Source organism: Ipomoea triloba, chromosome 1, assembly GCF_003576645.1.
Source record: "Ipomoea triloba cultivar NCNSP0323 chromosome 1, ASM357664v1".
NCBI lineage: Eukaryota > Viridiplantae > Streptophyta > Magnoliopsida > Solanales > Convolvulaceae > Ipomoea > Ipomoea triloba.
Genome location: NC_044916.1, coordinates 32907267 through 32927853, shown reverse-complemented (window position 1 = coordinate 32927853; position 20587 = coordinate 32907267). Strand labels below are relative to the sequence as shown.

The following is a 20587-nucleotide window of genomic DNA, read 5'->3' as shown; positions in this document are numbered from 1 at the left end:
TGTTTCCTGATATTTATGTGTTTGTTTTTACATTTACATAATGTATAAAATCTTTAATGCCATGTTTCCCGATATTTATTTGTTTGTTTTTACATTTACATAATGTATAAAATCTTTAATACCATTCAGTTATGTAATATTTTGACGCGAGTGTTGTAGATAAGATCGTGGAATTTGCCTCTTAGGCCTTAGCCCCTTCTCAGTAATAAATCCCTCTTTTATAGACATTCCTTTTAGTTAGCATAGGTGACTAGGTGAGTAATTGGAATTTCCCTCTTTTAGGAGTGGCATCAATGTTACTTCAAAAAAAGAAAAAAAGAAAAAAAAGATTGTTAAAAATGATACACAAATTATTCTAATGTCATCCATATCAATGGTTTTTGTTGGAGTTATTGCCAGGGATCATGCAATGTCATATGAGAGAAGAGAGGAAAGAAGGTGGGAAGCTCCGGCAAAATATGGGAGCATGGAACAGTGCAAATGGAAGAAAAGGAGGCTGTTGTACCCATTTAGCGCACAGCATGCGCCCATTCCTTGCAGTTGGTTTCCAAATTTCTTTCTTCCAATGTCTCTTCTACATGTCATTAGTTCCTGTACTATAAACCCCATAATCACCACTGATAAGGGTGCCCTAAGGATGCTCTAAGACTCAATCGTACACACTCATTTTTATTTAAATTTAACAAGGTGGTCCACAAATGTAACTATAACATTAATTTCTTCTCAAATTATTGCAGTCATTTAAGTCTACATTGTATTATTATCCTATTAATGTTTACTACTACTACTAATATAATAATAATAATAGTTGGTATAAGTCAGGATTAAAACAGGAAATTTGGGCTGGTATAAGTGTCAGTTAACTATATTTTGCCAATTTGGGTGGAAAACATACATTTTTTTATTGCATGCAAGAATTGCACTTTAATTATAATTGGATTGGATGGTGTAGGCTAAAAGGGAAAATCTATCGCATAGGTACAAAGTTTGTGAAGGCCAAGATGTGAATTTAAAATTTTGAACACTAGGAAAATTTTTGACTTATATACAAAACTAAATTCATTATTAGGGTTCGTTATAAAGTAAAATTTTGAATCGTTGTTTAAAAAAGTACGGAGTAATATTTTCTCACATTCAGACTACAAAGTACAAATCAAATTAAACTCATTACCTTCTAAAAGTCTTTTGCAAAGGCCTCAATCCGTTCTTTCTTTGCTCTGTATGGATGCTGCTGCAGACTTCCTTAACATCTGAAATAAAAGAGGCCATAACTAAAACTATATTAAATCATGTTTGGAGGATATGTTTGTACCAATGAGTTGAGCATGTATATGCCAATGCCTGCACTTCACATAAGGTATCAACAAGAAGAAAATATTGCAATAAGGAACCATTTTATATCTATGAATAAGATGAATAACAGCATTCTGCTGTGTGAACAATAAATCCTGCTACTAAACTTGCTATAACTATAAAATTAAGCCCCCTCGTGGGATCAAAAAATAAAAATATGAGCAGTGTCCCCCATCCCCTTTATTTCCTTCCTATCGCTGGGGACCCTTGTGTATAAATTAAGTTGAAAGAATGACAAAATTCAACTTTGCTTACCCCAGCACAGGAGGAAAAATGGAAAATAAATAAGTTAGGTTCATCTCAATCTATTCTAACCAATCTGATGTAAATTCGTAGGCAACAAATGTTACAGCACCAGCTGGAGCAGCTTTAACAATTGATGGAACTATGCCTTTATAAAGGCCAGCCCATCCCTCATGGAGTAAAATGCGATGGAGAGCATCATTCATATTTCTGTATGCATTATGCTCAACTTGAGCCCCATATCTTGGATGCCTCTTTAGCCCTTCAATCTGCAAAAGATATTACATGTAAATTGGCTAGGGATAAAATTTTCAGTTAGTGCAAACTCAAATTCATTTCCCATTCTGCAGCATTAAGAGAATGGAAAACCCTCTCATCTAAACCATAATCCTACACTGGATCGTGTTGGCTTATAGATTCTCTTTCTCCATTCAATGTTCTTTAATGATAGTTACGTAAAAACACCCTTGTGGCAGCATGTTTTTCAAAAATGTCTACACTAAATCAATATGTCTACCAATCTCTAGCCTAGCTACTACTACTACCGTTTACCTCTTACACTGAACAGAAATGAAAATACATATAAGTAGTTTTAGGTGTTATTCACGAGCTTCACAATCAATTAAATGCATAGACCTGGTATAGTGCATTGCTAATGGATAAAAAGGTTATGCAAAATAAAGGCATAACAGGAAACTAAAACAACTGTTAATTTTAACATCTTTGGCAATATTCCCTGCCAGAAACTTAATAATCTAGTAGCTCAACGCAGGAAATCTACCTGAAACCTCTTTTTCACTACATCAAGGGGATGACAAACAGCTTTAGCAGTTGTTCCAGCAGCTAAACCACAAAAAAAGAGCTGGAGGCTTGAAGGAGCAAAATCACCTTGGCTCATGTCTGATGACCTAAAACGGTTCCAGTCCTAGAAAAATTGTTGGCCAACAAAATCAAGATAATGTAAACCTGCAGCTTAAAGTGGGTGAAAAAGGAAAAGACTTGTACCACTGTCCAGCGCTTGAGTGCATCATAAGTTCCAAACTGCAAACCAGCATAAGGAATGATTTCAATGAGCGTAGGACTCAATCCAGAATACATGCCTCGAATCCCACGACTTCTAAGTATATCAACAAATGCAGACCTCATGTTTGGGTAAACCTGCAAGTGTGCACTCCACCTGAGTCTCAAAAGACCTAAATAATATGAATGCAAATACTATATGCAACACACTTCTTTTAACTGGCCATGTGTTACACATCATTCATTCTTTTTCATTGTCATAATTGAAATCAAGAATTACTACACGTTTACTTTGACTAATTAGAAATATTGCTGTATTCATCAGCAAAAGTAAAAAAACCTTTGGCTCCCCTTGTGAAGCTAATATTGTTCTTAGCAGGTCAAATGGATATGATCCAACGGTAGCTGCACAGCCTGCTAATGCTCCACTGGTAAATGAAACTAATGGGCTCAAGTTCATGTGGTCTTCTGCACAAAATCAAGCCACAATGTTAGAGACATAGAAAAGTAAGACACAGAGGTGCTTATCTAGATCATTAAGATATTATATATGCTACAGAATATTTAACTCCCAAGTCCCAAATGCACACATAATGAATACTCAATACAAATGGAACAACAGGAAGTGCTAGTGTATGTGAGAACTGGGATCTTTGGCAGTTTGGCCAAAAAAATAATTGATTTGAAATATTGAATATTAAGTTTGGTAGAGTACAATGACAAACCTGATTTTGAAGATCCAGAAACAAGGGATTTCAACTTGTGCAACACAGTAAATTGTATGGCAGTATATGGCATCACCATCAAAAGTGCTGGAACGTTACCCCGCCAATAGCCCTGTAACAAAATCCCCAATTAAATAAACCACACAACTTCTAATCACCTTTAAAGGGGAGGTTCTAATTAAGTCAGTAACATTGCCATTTTTAAGTCTCAGAATGTGCACACTTGCATACTTTTGATATAATTATTAAAGAAGTAGAAAAGAAATAGTGTAATACCGGTAAGCCTTCCTCTCTGAATATGTCCCTAGTTGCTTGCAGCATCCCAGTGTACTTAGAAGGTTGATATACATCCTTGGCAAGCAAGGCCCATCTAGAAGTAGGTTCCAATTGAACCTGAAAACAACTAACAATATCAGGTCCTCTCCTTCTCAAATCCAAGCATAAGCAAAAGAGGGCACAGTTACCTAAAATGTACTCTGTAATTGTAAAATTTCAAGCAGCATTACCTGGAATCTGATCTTAATCACATCGAGGGGCGATGTCACGGTCCTCGATATGCCACCGGAAATTGCACCCGCCGTGGCATCGTTAATTGCCCTTCTAAGCTGCCCCGCCTCTTCCATATCTTGTTTTGGACTTAACCTGCCTGCATCTCGGTACCAAAACCACCCTCCCATTAAAATCTCCCCTGATCACACAAACAGAACGAGAGCTAACGCCCTGTGCAGTTGTGCACGGACATTCCCCAACCCCCAACCTCACTCCCTTCGCCATTTCCCGTCAATTTACACCAAAAAATGCGGGCAAAATCATCTAAAACAACAAACACTAACCCTGGCACGAATTATGCGCAATCTCTCTCCCTCTCTCTATCTCTCTATACACACACATACACAGAGACAGACATATACATAAAAAACACAGAGAGCAATTGTTTAGGGTACAGTGAGGTTTGTGTTGCATGATAGAAATGCGAAACAACTCAAACAAGGCTCCAGAATCGGAAACACAGAGTAAATCAACGGATATTGCAGCGAGCGTAGAGATGCGAAGAGGGAGTACCTGAGAGAAGACAAGCGGGACAGTACGGGAACGCTGTTACATCAAAGGAGAGCTGCCGGCTATGGGGAGATGGCGGTGGGGGAAGAAGAATGCGCGGGGGAGGGGATGATTGGGTGAGCGGATGATTAGGGGCGGGTTTCTGAATTCTGAGTCGGTAAGGACCAACGAAACATTTAATTATTGAAAAAGTTTTGCACTTTGTGAGGTCAAATCTTTGCTTTTAAAAATGGACGGTCACGATGCCTCCCTTTAATTTTTCCCAAAAAAATAACTTTTATTTCCACTTTTGAGCCCGACCATTCCACTTCTTCCATATACATATACTTATGTAATTCTTAAATAATAATGGAAATAAGGGTGAAATAAGCGCCAAAGTTCTTGTGGTGGTCAAGCGGCATCCGATGTACACTCCTATGTGGAAAGGAGTGTGTTATAATGTAATTAGATTACTTAACTTAAAATATTTATAATTGAATTACTAAACTAATCAATTTCATGACCTTCATCCAATTTGCAAGTTTTTTAACATACAACTCTAAATTTAAAATAGTTTTTAAAAAATATTACGCATCTCATGTGAGACGGTATTATATAAAACTTACTCTAATAAAAATTAGAAGATCAATAATATTTACATAGATAAAGCTACTAAGACCCAATATAACTATTTTTTTGTATGGGTTATTCACACCACCTTGTGTCAAAAAAGGAACCTACCTATTAATCAAATGTGATTGAGATCATACCCAGTACGAACATGATTAGTTTTGGTGTGTGTGGCCCTAGGGTACCTTAATTGGAGAAACCTGTGATTAGAACAAAAAAATGTAAGCATATATGGGATTTCAGTGAAATTTTGTTGTCCCGGTAACTTTATCCGTATTTACATCAAAAATTGATAAACTAAAATTTTTATTTCTTTTTTTGAATACTACTAACTCTATTAGAATGCAGTATCTGTAAGCACAAGAGTCAATATTGGTCAAACCCACCACCTCCCGTATAAAGGGAAGGGTTTGATGCCACTGGACCACGAAACTGTTACAATAACTATAATTATATAAACGAAAAACAATGTTTTCCCAGGGTAAAAATAAAAAAAATCTTTATTTATATTATTACATAACCTTAAGAAACTGTTACAATGCCTTTTGCTACATTATTATCTCAAATTCTCAAACTATTTAACCAATCAGATGTAAATTCATAGGCAACAAATGTGACAGCAGCAGCGGGAGCAGCTTTAAGAATTGATGGAAGAATGCCTTTGTAAAGGCCACCCCATCCCTCCTGGACTATAATCTGATGGAGAGCATCATACATGTTTCTGTATGCATTCACCTCCCCTCCATTGCCATATCTTGGGTGCCTCTTCAGTCCTTCAATCTGCAAATTATACATAGATGTTACGTTGCATGTAAATTAGCTAGCTAGGGATCAGATAATAAAAAGCCTCGTCTAAACCATAGTTTCTGATGAAACCAGGTTTCTCCAGTTGATTATATATTTTAAAGTAATAGTTATGAAATCGATGATTATTTTAAATAAAGTAATAAACGGAGAACAAGCCTTAAACAACATTTTATGACTGTTTGGCATAACTTATTTTGAGCTATGTACCAATTCCTAATTTTAAATAATAGCTTAGTTTGATACACTACTCCAATATCCTAGAACATGGTTCATATTGTAAGATAGATCACTAACGTACTTCATTTTTAATGTCCTATATGTTTGTTTTCAATGTGCTATAAATTCATTTTTAATTTGCTATCTAAAAATTAACTTTTAATATATTAAAATGAATATTGATTAGTGATCTACGTTATAATGTATATCATGATCCAGAGTATAATTTGTCTAGTGCTTTGAGCCGTTGGCTCATGAATTAGTTAATCATTATACCATGGACCACGGTACATTTTAAGGACAACTTCATCTTATGATTTGTCCCAAAAACAAAAATTACATTATATATTTGGAAGTAAAGAATAAAAATTGAAAATAAATTTGGGAGTGGGTTCGAGCCTCAGTGGAGGCATCTGTTGACTCTTTGTGTTTTAGTAGGTTGAGAAAGTAGCTATGAACAGATACTACATTATAACAGAGTCAGTAGTACTCAAAAAAAAAATTGGAAATAAATTTGAGAATACAAATAATAATTTTCATTCCTATTATGTTACCTTTTACACTAAACAGGAAAGAAAAGGCACATAAATAGTTTTAGGCACCCACACTAGTGCTTCTTCTTTTTCTTTTTTTTTCTTTTTCTTTTGTTTTTCCTTTTCTTTTTTATCGTTAAATGTATAGACCATGTAAAGTGCATTGCTAATTAATGGTGGGTAAAAGAGTTTTAGTGTCAACATTTCTCACTTTTAAAATACTTCAAGCAAGAAACTCAATAATTTTTGTTTTTGTTAAGATACGAGAGAAACTCATAGTTACTATCCAAAAATGAGTATTGCTTAAACTCTGCCTTATGACCTTAAGCGGTAAATAACCACAATGAGGTAAACCAGCGGATGTTGCCACCTACTCATACCAATAAATTGCTCCCACCGACAGCCGAACTTGAAATCTTATGGTTTTCAAATTAGCCATAAGACTAACTTAATTGGAGTTGAACACCCATCCATAAACTCAATAATCTAGTAGGGAATTATGTCAAAACTCAAAAGATCCACCTGAAACCTCTTTTTCACTACATCCAGGGGATGACAAACAGCTTTAGCAGACGTTCCAGCAGCCAAACCACAGAGAGAGATCTGGAAGCTCGAAGGAGAAAAATCACCTTCCCTCATGTCTGATAATGGTGATCTGAGACGGTTCCGCGCCTACAAAATTTGCAGGCTAACCAAATCAAGATAACAACAAATGCAGCAGCAGCTTTAAATTAAGTGGGTGGGTGGGTGTAAAAAGGACAAGACTTATATAAATATACCACAGTCCAGCGCTTGAATGCATCATAAGCTCCAAAATACAAACCAGTATAAGGAATGATCTCCACAAGGGTAGGACTCAATCCAGAATAAAAGCCTCGAACCCCGCGGCTTCTGAGTATTCCCACAAATGCAGACCTCATGTTTGGGTAGACCTGCAAGTGTGTACGTACTCATTAAATCCAGATACTAAAAGCAGCAAACTTCGATCTCTTAACTCAGAATTGAAGGTTGTTATTTGTTATGTATCATTCAATTCATTCTTTTCTGTTCTGTTGCCATTATTTATGTTGAGATCGAATTGGCACCTTCGGCTCCCCTTGTGAAGCTAATATTGTTCTTAGGAGGTCAAGTGGATATGATCCGACAGTGGCTCCACAGCCTGCTAATGCCCCACTGATGGAGGAAAGAAATGGACTCAGGTTAATGTGGTCTTCTGCATAGTACAAATTAAACCATCAGGCCACACTGTTAGAGACACAATATACACAGAAGATCCAGAATGAATTGTTAATACAAATGGAATGAAAACTGTATTACCTGATTTTGAAGATCCAGAAGCAAGGGTTTTCAGCTTGTGAAACACTGCAAATTGTATGGCATTATATGGCATGACCATCAGAAGTCCTGGGACATTACCCCTCCAATACCCCTGATACAAAATTCCCAATTAAATATAATGGATCAATAAATTGATTCACTTCTCATCACTTTTAAAGAGGAAGATAGACGTACTATTCCAACAATTCCAAGCCAAGTTAATTCGTCAGTGACTTAGTAAACACAAAATTACAAGTTTGACTTCCAGCCGAAGCGACCTATTGGCTTTTTTTATTTGAATTGATCAATTATGACAACTTAGACTGATTTACTTCCTTTTTGGTCCTTTACCAACTAGGGTCGTAAGGTAAGAGTTTACTAATGCACAACTTCGCTTAGTAGCTGCAGATTTTCCTCGTGCGCATACTCACAAAATTCTTAAAGAAGTACTCATATATAGAAAAGTATGACTAGTACTGTATGTAATACCGGAAAGCCTTCCTCTCTAAAGATCTCCTTAGTTGCTTGCAGCATCCCAGTGTACTTAGAAGGTTGATGATAAACACTCTTGTGAAGCAATGGCCACTTAGAAGTGGGTTCAAATTGAACCTGAAATTCCAGGCATAAGCACCCCGATAGAGAATTGAAGAAAGGTAAAAGAACAATCAACAAAACAAAAGAGGCCGGGCATAGTTATCTGAAATTTAGTAGCCCGCAGATCAGTATTACCTGGAATCTGATCTTGATTACATCGAGCGGCGACGTCATAGTCCTCGATATGCAGCCGGAAAATGCTCCCGCCGTGGCATCCACAAACACTCTCTTAAGCCGCCCCGCGTCCTCCATTTACCTGATTTGCACCGCTGCCTGTGAATGCTGCGTGGTAGAGCGGTGTGCTCGCGAGTATGTAATATAAGGTGGAGAGTGAAGCGTGGAATTAGTAGTGATTGGTGAGGTAGTGGCGCCGGCGCCGCGGAATTCCGTTGAAAAGGCTTCCCAAGTTTCCAATCCCATTTCCACATCTTCGCCGGTAAGGACCAAACGAAAGCAATAGGTAAATTCGTTCGTTAGCACAAATTTTTCTTTTCCTCGTACGTCAGGCGGTGAAATTTGAGTTTAGGAAGGGACTAGGAAAATGGTGTGGAACTCCCATCATCCATGGCCGCCGCCTTTAAGGAACTATTTTTCAACAGGAAAAAAAAAATGAATTATATATTTAGGTGGATAGTGCAACGTAACGGCGAAGCATTTTGAAAGGAAGCGACATTCTGAAACAGGGGCCTAAGATGAACGTTAGTAATGGAAAGGCGACGAAGTTTAGGGTTGATCATATGGTCGGAATTGATTAAATTTGGGACGTTGCCGATCTCAGAAGAGGAGGCGGCCGGAAAAACCGGTTGCGGCTTCTTTCTGATCTGTTTGCCTACGTATCACTGGAAATCTAGCTTGTCTCCTATTTTGTCATAAACATTGGGTTAAATTTAACAATTAAAATATTAATAATCTTTGGATGAAATTTACTTAAAACACTGACAAAGAAACTTGTGTAACTTTCCTTTCAAAAAAAAAAAAAAACTGGTGTAATTTTGTCCGTGAGACGAGTCACGCCAAAATAAAATGTGTAATACTTATACTAATAAATGTGATACTAAATCATGAATGAAATGTTTATTATTTATATAAAAATTTAATACTTTTGAAAAAAATGTTGATGTAAAAATATTACATTTTTATCAAAAGCATTACATTTTCATTTAGGCCTTCTCCAATAGTGGGTGTTGGCACAAAACTTAAGAAAAATTGGATGAGTGAGAATGGAGAGAGAGAAAAAGTGAGGCTGCCCTGCAATGAAGGGAATTTTGCAGAGATTGTGGGTTCCATTCCTATTTGCAAAGTGAGAAACGCAGCGCATTTAAGGCAAGTTGCGCGCCCAGTGGGCGCGTAAATACTGTCATTATTTTTTTTTTTCAGTTTTATCCTTTGTTTTATTTTTTACTTTTCTTTTTTTACTCAACCTAATTTTCTCTTTCCTAATTACACTTCTCAAAAACTACACCACAGTTTAACTATTGGGGTTGGCCTTATAAGTGCAACATTGCTTAAAAGATCATCCTCAATAGTGTGAGATTTTTTAGGAAAAGGGAAAGATTAAAAAAATAAAAAGGCGAAAAGTAATCATGGCTAACACTATGGCTGCCTTCTTATTCTCTCCTTCGTCTCCAAATTTGGAGACATAAAGGAAATGAATTAAAGGAAAAGAGAGAGAGAAGAGGTTCAAGGTAGCCATGGCCATGGTTACCTTCTTCTTTTCTAGTTGTTGGCGACGACGAACGATACAGCAGCGGGCACATTGTGACGGAAAATGTTTATTTACTTATTATTATTATTATTATAATAGATAATAGATTATTTATTTTTATTTTAAATTTTAATAAATGTTTGTGGCAAGTTCAGAAGATGCCACATGAGAGGTTACTTACATTTACAGGTAAATACTCAATTTTTTGAGTTTAAATGCACGAAAGTTAAAAAAAAAATCATTGATGTATTTAATTGCTATTTTTAAAAATTAAGGGGTTTAATTAACACTTCATATAACATTTATGGACTTATTTGATCATTTTTTCAAATATAAAAGTATTACATTTGTCATCAAAAATATTACATTTTCCTTTATAACTGTATAAGTAATAAACATTTTTTTTGATTTAATATTATATTTGCTAGTACAACCATTTATAAGTTAGGCCAACCTACCTGAAAGTCCTGAATTATATTCTTGTTTAAAACAATGCAATGATGCATTAGTGTTTACGTGGAAGCCATTCATTAATTAGACATTCTTATATATAAATTTAAATCTTTATAAAACAAGTTTTGTCATTAATTCTTCTTTCTTCTTTTTTCTGAAATATACTATTATATATATATATATATATATATATATATATATATATATATATATATATATATATATTATGTTTTATATTTTTTCAATCTTTCCAGCCTAAAGAAGCAATGTCTTAATCATGGGAGTTCGATTTTGTGACCACTCAAATAGTAGCATATGTGTCATCAACTCATCACACTATATAGTAGTTGACAATAATTCAATTTTTTTTAGTACTATTGGCTCGATCTCATGACCTCACATATGAAAAAATCACTACATGATGAGCACAAGGTATTTGGCAATTCTATTACTTATTTACTTGATTTTGTATTTTAAAAAAAACAAAGAAATTGGCATCACCCATTACCCAAAAATGTACTCCGTACATTAGATAATAGATCTAATTCAAATGTAATAAAATCAAAATTATGAGCTTTTAGTGCAAAATTTATGTTTTACTTATTCGCTCACTTATTTCGGAATTGACTCTTGGAACGGATGATGAATAAAGACACATTGGTATAGTAGTTCCAAATGCATTACAAAGTTTCCAATGTTTTTGCACACTACACTAATTATTATTCCAATTTTAAAAATTTTATTATATCGTGGTACGTAAAATATCTTATTCTTAAAATATAAAGTAAAGTGTACATATTTGTCGTAAAATTTAAAATAAAAACAATACTCAAAATGAAATAATCTCTGTCATTCTTCCCCCGAATCCTCTTTCATTCTTGATGATTTTGACATGTTGCAATGTACATATTAACGATGTCATTAAGAAAATGGGAATTGAACTAACATTCCAAGATTTTTTAAAACATCAATTTCTAGAAGGCTCCAGCAGGTTTGATCCACTCTCACTTGACTTCATAAAGTATAGTTGAATAGTTATATGGTAGTAGACGGAAGAAGATTAGAAGAATCTTGAAGCCATACCGTGTGACTTGTTAAAAATTCCCAATATATATAGGTTTGATGAGGGAAATCTGACCCAATATTCGATGACCAATGATATATGATATAAATATTATAATAATTTGTAAATCACACATAATAAATTTTAAAAAAATATGTGTATCATGTTTCTCAATCTATATTAATTCTACAAAACAAAAAAAAAAAACAAAGAAACAGAGAGAGAATAATATAATGAAGAAACATAAAATAAACTTCTATTATTTCAGTGTATTTTTATTACTGGAGAAGATCATAATTACTACTTTTGAATGCGGTTGATTACAAGGCCTTTTTCATTATAACTACTACTTAGGGTGTGTTTGGTTGGGGGGTTTTGGTATAGGGAATGGGTATGAAAGTGATTGCTAGTGTTTGGTTGATAGGTTTTGAGAATGCTACTATGGGTATGGAATACCCCATTAATGGGAAAACCCATACCCTTATTAAATAAGGGTTTCATTTCACTTTTTCATTTCTTCCCCAACTATTAATATTCATTCCCATTCCACCCAACTACCAAACATGCTAAATACTTTCACCAAAACCCATTACCCTTACCAAGTATTTGATACCCATTCCGATTCCGATTCCCATGTGCGAACCAAACACACCCTTAAAAAGTACATTTTGATGATTTTTGTTTTTTTTTTTGTGTGTGTAATCTTAGTTAATGAAAGATCATAGTGAAATAAATTAGTTTAAATTGTATATAGTGGACCAATTCAAATTAAGAATATTAATAGTTGAAATTAGATTTAGAATATTATGGTTATTAAGTACTTATTGTTTAATCAGTTTTGTTGGATTTTCCCACTATAGTGTGTATATTGGTTGAGAAAACCTGACGAAAATTGGTGTAGTGAGTCTAATACAAGATTTAGTGGATTTAAGAAGTAATTATGGCATTCATTACTTTGTCCATGGTTAATTAAGAAGAAGATTTGAGGAAACAGGAAGGAAATATCTTACCATGGTTGACACAACACGGTTAAGGCACGACAAAACATTGACCGTAGTTACTTCCAAGCTCTTTCCTCTCGATCCGAAAGTGGAAAACGCGATGCACTAAAGTCGGTTTCAATTATAAATTATAAATTATTCCTTCCTATAAATACGCCCAAACTCTCTCTGCCTTTTATATATTCATTCTCAAACCTTCGCACACAGTTCTAGTTTATCTCTACATCAATCCCTAACAAACTACTTTCCCCAACATCTATCGCTTAACCATGGAGTTTCGTACTTTGGAAATCAAGATTATGTCGGCGAAAGATCTCAAGAAGGTCACTGTTTTCTCCAGGATGAGTGTTTACATCGTCGTTTCGATCTCAGGCGGCGACGAGAAATCGAAGCAGGTGGCTAAAACTCCCGTGGATCGCGACGGTCAGGCAAATCCCGCTTGGAATTTCCCCGTCAAGTTCACAGTCGACGAGGCCGCCGCTCGTCAGGGCCGCCTGATGCTCGTTTTCAAGCTCCGATGCGAGCGCGCGCTCGGGGATAGGGACGTCGGTGAAGTTATCGTCCCTGTTAAGGAGCTTCTCGAATCTCCGGCTGCCGGCGCTACGAAGCAGTTCGTGAGCTATCAGGTGAAGAAGCCGTCCGGAAAACCGAAAGGTCAGCTGACATTCTGTTATCAATTCGGAGAGAAAACTAACGGATCGCCGCCTTTTGCGGCGGTGGCTGCTAATAAAGCAGATGAACCTGTAACGGCTTATCCGGCTTTTACGCCGGCTTTTCCGGGTTCAAGCTCTGTATATTCTCCAGGGCCTACACCACCACCGCGCAATGGGCCGGCAGCCTATCCGCCGGCGGCAGGGTATCCTCCAGCCGGATACGGATATCCGCCGCCGCCTCCGGCGGCGTATGGTAGTGGATATCCACATCCTCCGCCTCCTGCGTACGGATATCCACCGCAACCCGGATACGGATATCCACCGGTACAACCGCCAAAGAAGAACAGATTTGGGTTAGGATTGGGCGCCGGGTTACTGGGTGGAGCGCTGGGAGGAATGCTGATCGGAGATGCGATTTCGGACGCCGGCGCTTATGATGCCGGATATGATGACGGTTTTGACGCCGGATTTGATTTTTGATTTGTCACCGCCTTACGTTCTTGTGTCCAATGTTCTTCTTTTAATAATTTTGTACATATATATTTAGATGATTACAGTGTTCTTGATTTGCTTTCATTAGAAATTACTCGTGCCTCTGTTATAAACTATACATTAAACCAACTACTAAATACAAATTTATTGAAGTTCAAAATTGTAAGAAAATTTAAAAAATATATATATCACAACTCACGACAGCACAATATTATGCTCCTCTGCCATCTGCCAAAACCCACAACAATTGAACAAAGAAATCAAGGGGCAATTTAACGGTTAATATAATTAGAAAAAGAGCATAACATTTTGTACATAATTAACCAGTTTTGGTGGTATGGGTGGCTGATAATCAATTTGGATGGCCTGAGTGGTTGATGTCAGGCCGGCCCTCTAATCAAGTTGGTAATGAGGATATAATTTCTTAATTGATAATTATCAAATTACTTTGTTAACAATTCATATAATTTTTTAATTGGTGCAGTTAAATAGAAAGCCAAATTATGAGCAGCAGCATGAGGAAGATGATTCCTATTGCGACCAACTTTATCTTCATGTTCTGCCGCCATATCTTGCGATGGATTTGATTCGTTGTTACTCGGAATACTTGGGCCTAAAATGAAAACATTAAAATCAGTTATTTGTCACAATTAAAAATTTATAATGGAGTACGTACGTGTTAAAAGCAGAGGCATATTATATTTAACCCAAACACACCTCACCACGTAGTTCATCCGTATTGTATGACAGATTAATAGTCTTATCACTTTCAAAAGCATGGAATTGGTTTTGGAAGCAGCTTAAACTTAAACTAACATGCTCAAATTAATTCATGAATATATACAACCATCTTTTTGTATTGCTTTATGGGGCAGGTACGCATACCTTGACGGTACTGTCGTACATAACACATTTTACTCCTGAAACATTCAGGACTTCCTCAATTTCTTTGTCCATCATATGCTGCATCTGCTCTTTCATAATCGCCCTGCATTTGCATATTTTGGCACATCCCTTGTAACTCTACCATACATTATATTGTTTTATCAACGTAGACATCGAAACAACTAAACTGGTCACATTGTTGACTTGATAACAAGAATTTATATAAGTTCGATTGAATAACAGCTTTAACTTGCTTAGTTTGAATCAGTCAATTAGTAACAACTTAAATTAATTTATTGTAATCATTTATCAGCATATAATATATAAAATATAAATATAGAAAATATAATAGCATACCCAAACTCCTTATCCAGACCGTTGGCGGTAGCTGTATCTGCCCTCCCACCGCCATATCTTCTCTTGAAATCTGTCTTTACATTCTCCAGAATTGCAATAGAAGATTGCGTCCCGAGTGATTCATTGACGACGACACAGTAAGCTGCAGACGTCATGAATGAGATATCATATCATAGCGTAATTAAGAAGAGCGAGAAATTAAGAATCAAAGAAATGGAGGAATATAATTACTGTAGTCTTCTTCGACTAGGAAGGTGAAAGTATGGCGATGATAGTTGTATGTGAATCTGTCGGCGGAGGAAGGGAGTTCCTGGATGCGCTGCAGAGCAATCTGGCGGAAGTTTCCGGCGAACTCGGTGTGCGACTCAGCCAGCACGGCTGTCCCCCGAGCTACGAAGCTGTATAAGAACGATTCTGGAGCCATCGTGTACGGCGATTCAGCTTAACTCACTAAGTCGGCAGCCCCGTTTGATCGAGTTCGTTGATGTATATTAAGTTGGATAAAACGGTGTTTTCCGGTGTACGTATGTATATGGCTCGATCAGCTCGCTGTTTAATTAATATAATGGAGAGAAGTTATGGTTTGCTTCATAATGAAGTTAAGTTAGATGAATTTTCAAGGAAAATCTCAGAACACGGCGCCATCGTTACGTTGTTTGAAGCGATCAAAAACGGAGTAGCTGGCAGACGGAGTGACCAAGTGACCAGTAATTAAATTTGTAACTTCACAAAAACATATATCATATTTTACAAAATAAAATAAAATATCCATATAATGTTTTTAAATTTGAAGCAAATTTAGAAAATAAATTATCCAGATAATAATGTTCTACCCTTTTCAATCAAATGTGGTTTTCTTGTGACTCATTCATAGTTGAAGCATTTAATCAGATCAAATTTAATTTAATATTGACTTAGTTATATATATATATATATATAATTTTTTTTTTTTGCTTCACGGTGCTTCATAACATTTATCTTCGTGACCTAAGTATATTGTTTTTTCATGTGCTTATTTCAACTTTCAGGGCGCCTCAGGCCTTACTAATTGATTTTTTTCTTCAATTTTTTTAAAAAATGGAGAATTTAATAAATAGAAAGCATAAAACATGTTTACTAGTATAGTTTTTTATTTTAAAAATATAAAATAATTTTCAATTTTTTGTAAAACTTAAAAATTTTAAAAATTGTTTTGAAAATGAAAAATGGAATCATATATCATCTATTTGACTATATATCATTATAACCACATTCTCGCTATTATAAACTTATATATTTTTTTTATCATACACACAAACACACACACACACATATATAATTACACCGTATATGATCTTGAAGTATTGAAGGTATAGTAAGTTTGGAAGAAGAAAAAAAAAATTCAAATCCAAAGGCTATGAGCAGTGAGTTGTGAGTTTTGAGCAAAATCTTGAAAACCAAGCTCTGCTCGTCTTATCATTTTAAATTTAGAAATTTAATGATTAATCAAATCCTAAAAAACTGCATATATATGTAATAATTAATCCACAGTACTGTGACATGGACTCACTGCCCATGGCTAAGTTGATTTAATAATTAATATAAAAATACAAATAATAATTAATAAAAAAATAAAAATAAAGCAAGAATGCAAGATGTAAAGCCGTCAAGACTATCACTAAATCAGCCCTCCATCTCCATTTCTCCACCTGGGAATGTAAAGCAAATGGGTCAATGTTAAAAAAAATAAATAAAAAAAAAATCGTATTATTCAACATTGATCCACATCTTCTTCCTCACTCACTCTCCCTCTTTCTTCCTCCCTCTCGTCGAAAACACTCTCCCGGACGCCACATCCCTCAGTATTCTGGGCGAAACTCCGGCATCCTTTCTTCCCTCTCACGGCCGTCGAGTTGGTGGGGATATAGCAGTCGGCGAGGCTGTAACTGGCGTGACCATCTCCTCGACGAAGCAGCTTACTTTTTTTCGTTGCTTCTCCCCTCTCCGGTGAAGCTCCCTTCGATCTGGGCAATAAAAATGTAAGAGGTCCTTTATTACTTTATTATCTCTTTCTTTTCTTATTTTTAACATAAATAAAAAGTTGATAAATGTAAAAAATAAAAATAAAAAAATAAATAGAGGAAGTGCTTACTATAAATCACCTCTTGTTTCCTGCTGTTTATCTCTCTTTGTGCTTCAATTCAAATGTGAGATTCCATCACAGCATGTAGTATTTATAGGTTATTTTCTCCCAAAATTCAAATTCAAAAATATGAAATCATTATTTTTAGCACCTGCATGCTTTTAATGCACATATGTAAAACTAAACATCATATTGGTAAATGATATAAATTTATTACCTTTTATTAAATGTATATATCTTTATCAGTCAAAAAGTAGTTAATAGCATTGGAAAACAGAATATGCAAAACAACTAATATCAAGGCCCAAGTGTACATTAAATATGACAAATCAGATTACTTCATCTATTAAGCTATGAAACGTTTTTATATATACAAAACTACGAAGTTTCTTATGGGCGGGAAACAATGATTGGCAAAAACATTTTGCTATAATATAGAGTAAGTATGAAGTATGATGATAATAATTTCATCATAGATTAATTAAATAAAACCATGTCAATAATAATGGTATACTTTAATATTTAAAACCACATTATTCCTAGCTAGTGTGTCATCGTAAGTCATCGTCCTAGAATAGAAACTGTGGAGACAATCCGTGTTGCAGCAAATACAAGACATTCCTACTACTTCTACTTTTCCGCCTTCTCGTCGTCATCCCAGTATCTGTGGCCGCAATCCGATTTGTTGCAAATAAAAGACAGCCCTACAACTCTTCCCTTGCTAGTAGTTAACTGCACATGCATCCAATTAAGAGATATGAGCACAGCATAGTTAATAAAACCTTATTGAACAAAAATCGTGATATGATATTGTTCCTCCATTGATCAAGAATTTCAAATACCAATCATCAGCCAAGCCAGTAAGAAAGGGTTCAATTTTTCAAATGAATAATTTGAAAACCTATCGATTCTAACAACTGATTGCAATTCAGACCTTTCAATTCATAGATGCATGTTGATTTCGAACCTATGAATGGGGTATTCCCAAAACTTACAGAGGAAAAAAGGAAACTTGGCCGAAAAAACGAAATGAATGGGGAAAAAGGAAAAAAATCTAAGATATTTTTCTTGAATGGGGAAAGCAAAATTTACAACAAAAATATAATACTAATTTAATAGCCCATTTGGAGAGGCAGTAGTAATTAGAACAACAATATAATATATTACAATTCAGTGAAACTAATGAAGTAGCGAGCAAATAGGCTACGGCAGAATATGCATGCTAAGATCGATTAAGAGCACATTGCATGGGGGGAGATTTAACCAACAAGTAACACGCCTAGCAAATTAATTAAAGTTTCAATTGCATAAACCAATCCGGGTTAATTACCGGAAAGAATTCAGCACCCAAACGATCACATTTAGGACAGATCGCCAGTCTTGAATAGATGAGTCTTAGATCTTTTCGATTTGCAGCTACGACATAATGTTGAGCAACCTCCTGTACACAATAGGTACAATATAAATAAGACTAATTAAATTAAAGCCAGGGATCGAACAGAACAATATAAATATTAAAAAAAATGTATGTGGCGAAGGGTACCTGGTGATCGCAGGTGCGACATGCATAAACGCGGATCTTCCAAGCTTCGTCTTCCTTTGGGTACAGTTGGTTTTCGTTGTTGCTGTACCAGGAGATAGAGTCCATGAGCTTTCATAATGAAAAAGATAGAAATTAATAATTCAAGAAACTAACCATTTAGGGCAAAACTTCTTCATAGTACTCATTTTTGCAATTCCCCTGAAAACACTTTCTTCCCTGAAAACCCTAGCTAGCCTAGCTTCGCTCTAAGACGACGGATCACTTATGGCTTTTATATTGGAGCTGAGGATGAATTATAGTGGTGAAGGAAGAATTATAGCCTATTTATATTTAGTAAAAAGGCCAGGCCTAAGCCAAATTAGAAGCAAACAAGCCCGCGGGCCTAGCCTATATATATATAATATTTATTTATTTATTGTATACATAACCTACAACCCTAATTCCCAATACCCAAATCCCAAATCTCCAGCTGGCTCCAGTCTTCTTCACCACTATAATTCACGAACAGGTACTATGAAGACCAAACGCGAACAGGTACTATCAGGGGAAGAAAGAGTGAGTACTATGAAGAAGTTTTGCCCTGCAGAATGGTTAGTTTCTTTGAAATATTAATTTCATCTTTTTCTTCTGTAAGCTAGCATGAGTGTTTTACGTGTGACTCTATCTCCTGGTGAAGCAACAAGGAAGACGAAGCTTGGAAGATCCTCGCATGTCGCACGTGCGATCACCAGGTACCCTTCAATATAATGCCACAATTTTATTTTTTGTTATTTATATTGCTCTGTTACGTTGGATCCCTGGCTTTAATTTAATTAGTCTTATTTATATTGTACCTGCTTAATATATATACTTACGTACAGGAGGTTGCTCAACATTATGTCGTAAATGCAGATCAAAAACTCCCTCGTACAAAATATGTGATCTGTCCAAAATGTGATCATAGAGGGGCTGAATTCTGTCTGGTAACCCGGTTTATGCAATGGAAATTTTAATTAATTTGCTGCTATACTTGTTGCTTAAATCTCACTCCATGCAATGTGCTTTCCCTTGAATTGGTTCGGTTCTGATCAGGAATAATCTTAATCGATCTTAGCATTCATATTCTGCCATATCTGCCCGCTACTTCATTAGTTTCACTGAATTGCATTATATTGTTGTTCTAATTATATTAATACTGCCTAGCCAAATGGGTTATTAATATTATATTTTTGTGAGTTTTGCTTTTAATAAACTATAAACTTAGCATTGATAAATAGATAGATGTGATGAATTATATATATATATATATATATATTACTTAATTGGATGCATGTGCAGTTAACTACTCGCAGTGGAAAAGTAGTAGGGCTATATTGTATTTGCTGCAACACGGACTGCCTCCACAGATTCTGGGACGGTGATGAGAATACGGAAAAGTAGTAGGGCTGTCTTGTGTTTGCTGCAACACGGACTTCCTCCACAGACGACGAGAAGGATGACGATAAACATTACGTTGCCATTACATTATTACATACTAGTTAGGAATAATGTGACTTGAAATATCAAAGTATACAATTATTATTGGCATGTTTTTATTTAATTAATCTATAGTAATGAAATTATTATTCAATATACAAATAGGCAATCGCAAAAAACTAGAGTTTTACTTAGGTGGGATGTGTTTACTTTATAGTAATACTGGGAATTGCTAAGACAAAGCTAGGGCTTTTTAACCAATATATTGCAGGAGGAGAGGGTTTTTAACCAGTTGTTGGTCTGGCTTCAACTTCAATAAAAACAAATTTCTGTAATAAAACGAAATGGTTCAAGCAGTGTAGGCAAATAATCAACCATTATA

The 20587-nt window shown here is 35.5% G+C and overlaps 6 protein-coding genes across 6 annotated transcripts; 2 read left to right on the top strand and 4 right to left on the bottom strand.

Moving 5' to 3' along the window:
* Window positions 1-1375: 1375 nt before the first annotated feature.
* LOC116018786 (mitochondrial thiamine diphosphate carrier 2-like) lies at window positions 1376-4533 on the bottom strand. The gene is made up of 8 exons (XM_031258785.1): window positions 4404-4533; window positions 3848-3987; window positions 3618-3734; window positions 3342-3453; window positions 2957-3084; window positions 2602-2754; window positions 2378-2521; window positions 1376-1865 (listed from the first exon to the last, which is right to left on the bottom strand). Exons 2-8 carry the CDS (start codon window positions 3962-3964, stop codon window positions 1659-1661), a joined length of 978 nt encoding a protein of 325 aa, XP_031114645.1. The 5' UTR covers window positions 3965-3987; window positions 4404-4533; the 3' UTR covers window positions 1376-1658.
* A 958-nt stretch (window positions 4534-5491) lies between these two features.
* Window positions 5492-8950, bottom strand: LOC116002289 (mitochondrial thiamine diphosphate carrier 2-like). Its single transcript, XM_031242395.1, has 7 exons — window positions 8612-8950; window positions 8372-8491; window positions 7883-7994; window positions 7651-7778; window positions 7345-7497; window positions 7088-7237; window positions 5492-5789 (listed from the first exon to the last, which is right to left on the bottom strand). Exons 1-7 carry the CDS (start codon window positions 8726-8728, stop codon window positions 5571-5573), a joined length of 999 nt encoding a protein of 332 aa, XP_031098255.1. The 5' UTR covers window positions 8729-8950; the 3' UTR covers window positions 5492-5570.
* A 3920-nt stretch (window positions 8951-12870) lies between these two features.
* LOC116002297 (protein SRC2-like) lies at window positions 12871-13972 on the top strand. The gene has a single exon (XM_031242404.1). The coding sequence runs from the start codon at window positions 12968-12970 to the stop codon at window positions 13829-13831; it is 864 nt and encodes a 287-aa protein (XP_031098264.1). The 5' UTR covers window positions 12871-12967; the 3' UTR covers window positions 13832-13972.
* A 198-nt stretch (window positions 13973-14170) lies between these two features.
* LOC116002308 (vesicle-associated membrane protein 724-like) lies at window positions 14171-15597 on the bottom strand. Its single transcript, XM_031242416.1, has 4 exons — window positions 15317-15597; window positions 15086-15227; window positions 14729-14831; window positions 14171-14456 (listed from the first exon to the last, which is right to left on the bottom strand). Exons 1-4 carry the CDS (start codon window positions 15507-15509, stop codon window positions 14328-14330), a joined length of 567 nt encoding a protein of 188 aa, XP_031098276.1. The 5' UTR covers window positions 15510-15597; the 3' UTR covers window positions 14171-14327.
* Window positions 15598-17518: 1921 nt separating this feature from the next.
* On the bottom strand, window positions 17519-19156 carry LOC115997946 (DNA-directed RNA polymerases II, IV and V subunit 9A-like). Its single transcript, XM_031237371.1, has 4 exons — window positions 18904-19156; window positions 18751-18832; window positions 18538-18648; window positions 17519-17939 (listed from the first exon to the last, which is right to left on the bottom strand). Exons 1-4 carry the CDS (start codon window positions 18933-18935, stop codon window positions 17838-17840), a joined length of 327 nt encoding a protein of 108 aa, XP_031093231.1. The 5' UTR covers window positions 18936-19156; the 3' UTR covers window positions 17519-17837.
* Window positions 19157-19197: 41 nt separating this feature from the next.
* LOC115997935 (DNA-directed RNA polymerases II, IV and V subunit 9A-like) lies at window positions 19198-20359 on the top strand. Its single transcript, XM_031237361.1, has 4 exons — window positions 19198-19340; window positions 19427-19481; window positions 19611-19712; window positions 20068-20359. Exons 1-4 carry the CDS (start codon window positions 19264-19266, stop codon window positions 20167-20169), a joined length of 336 nt encoding a protein of 111 aa, XP_031093221.1. The 5' UTR covers window positions 19198-19263; the 3' UTR covers window positions 20170-20359.
* Window positions 20360-20587: the final 228 nt, after the last annotated feature.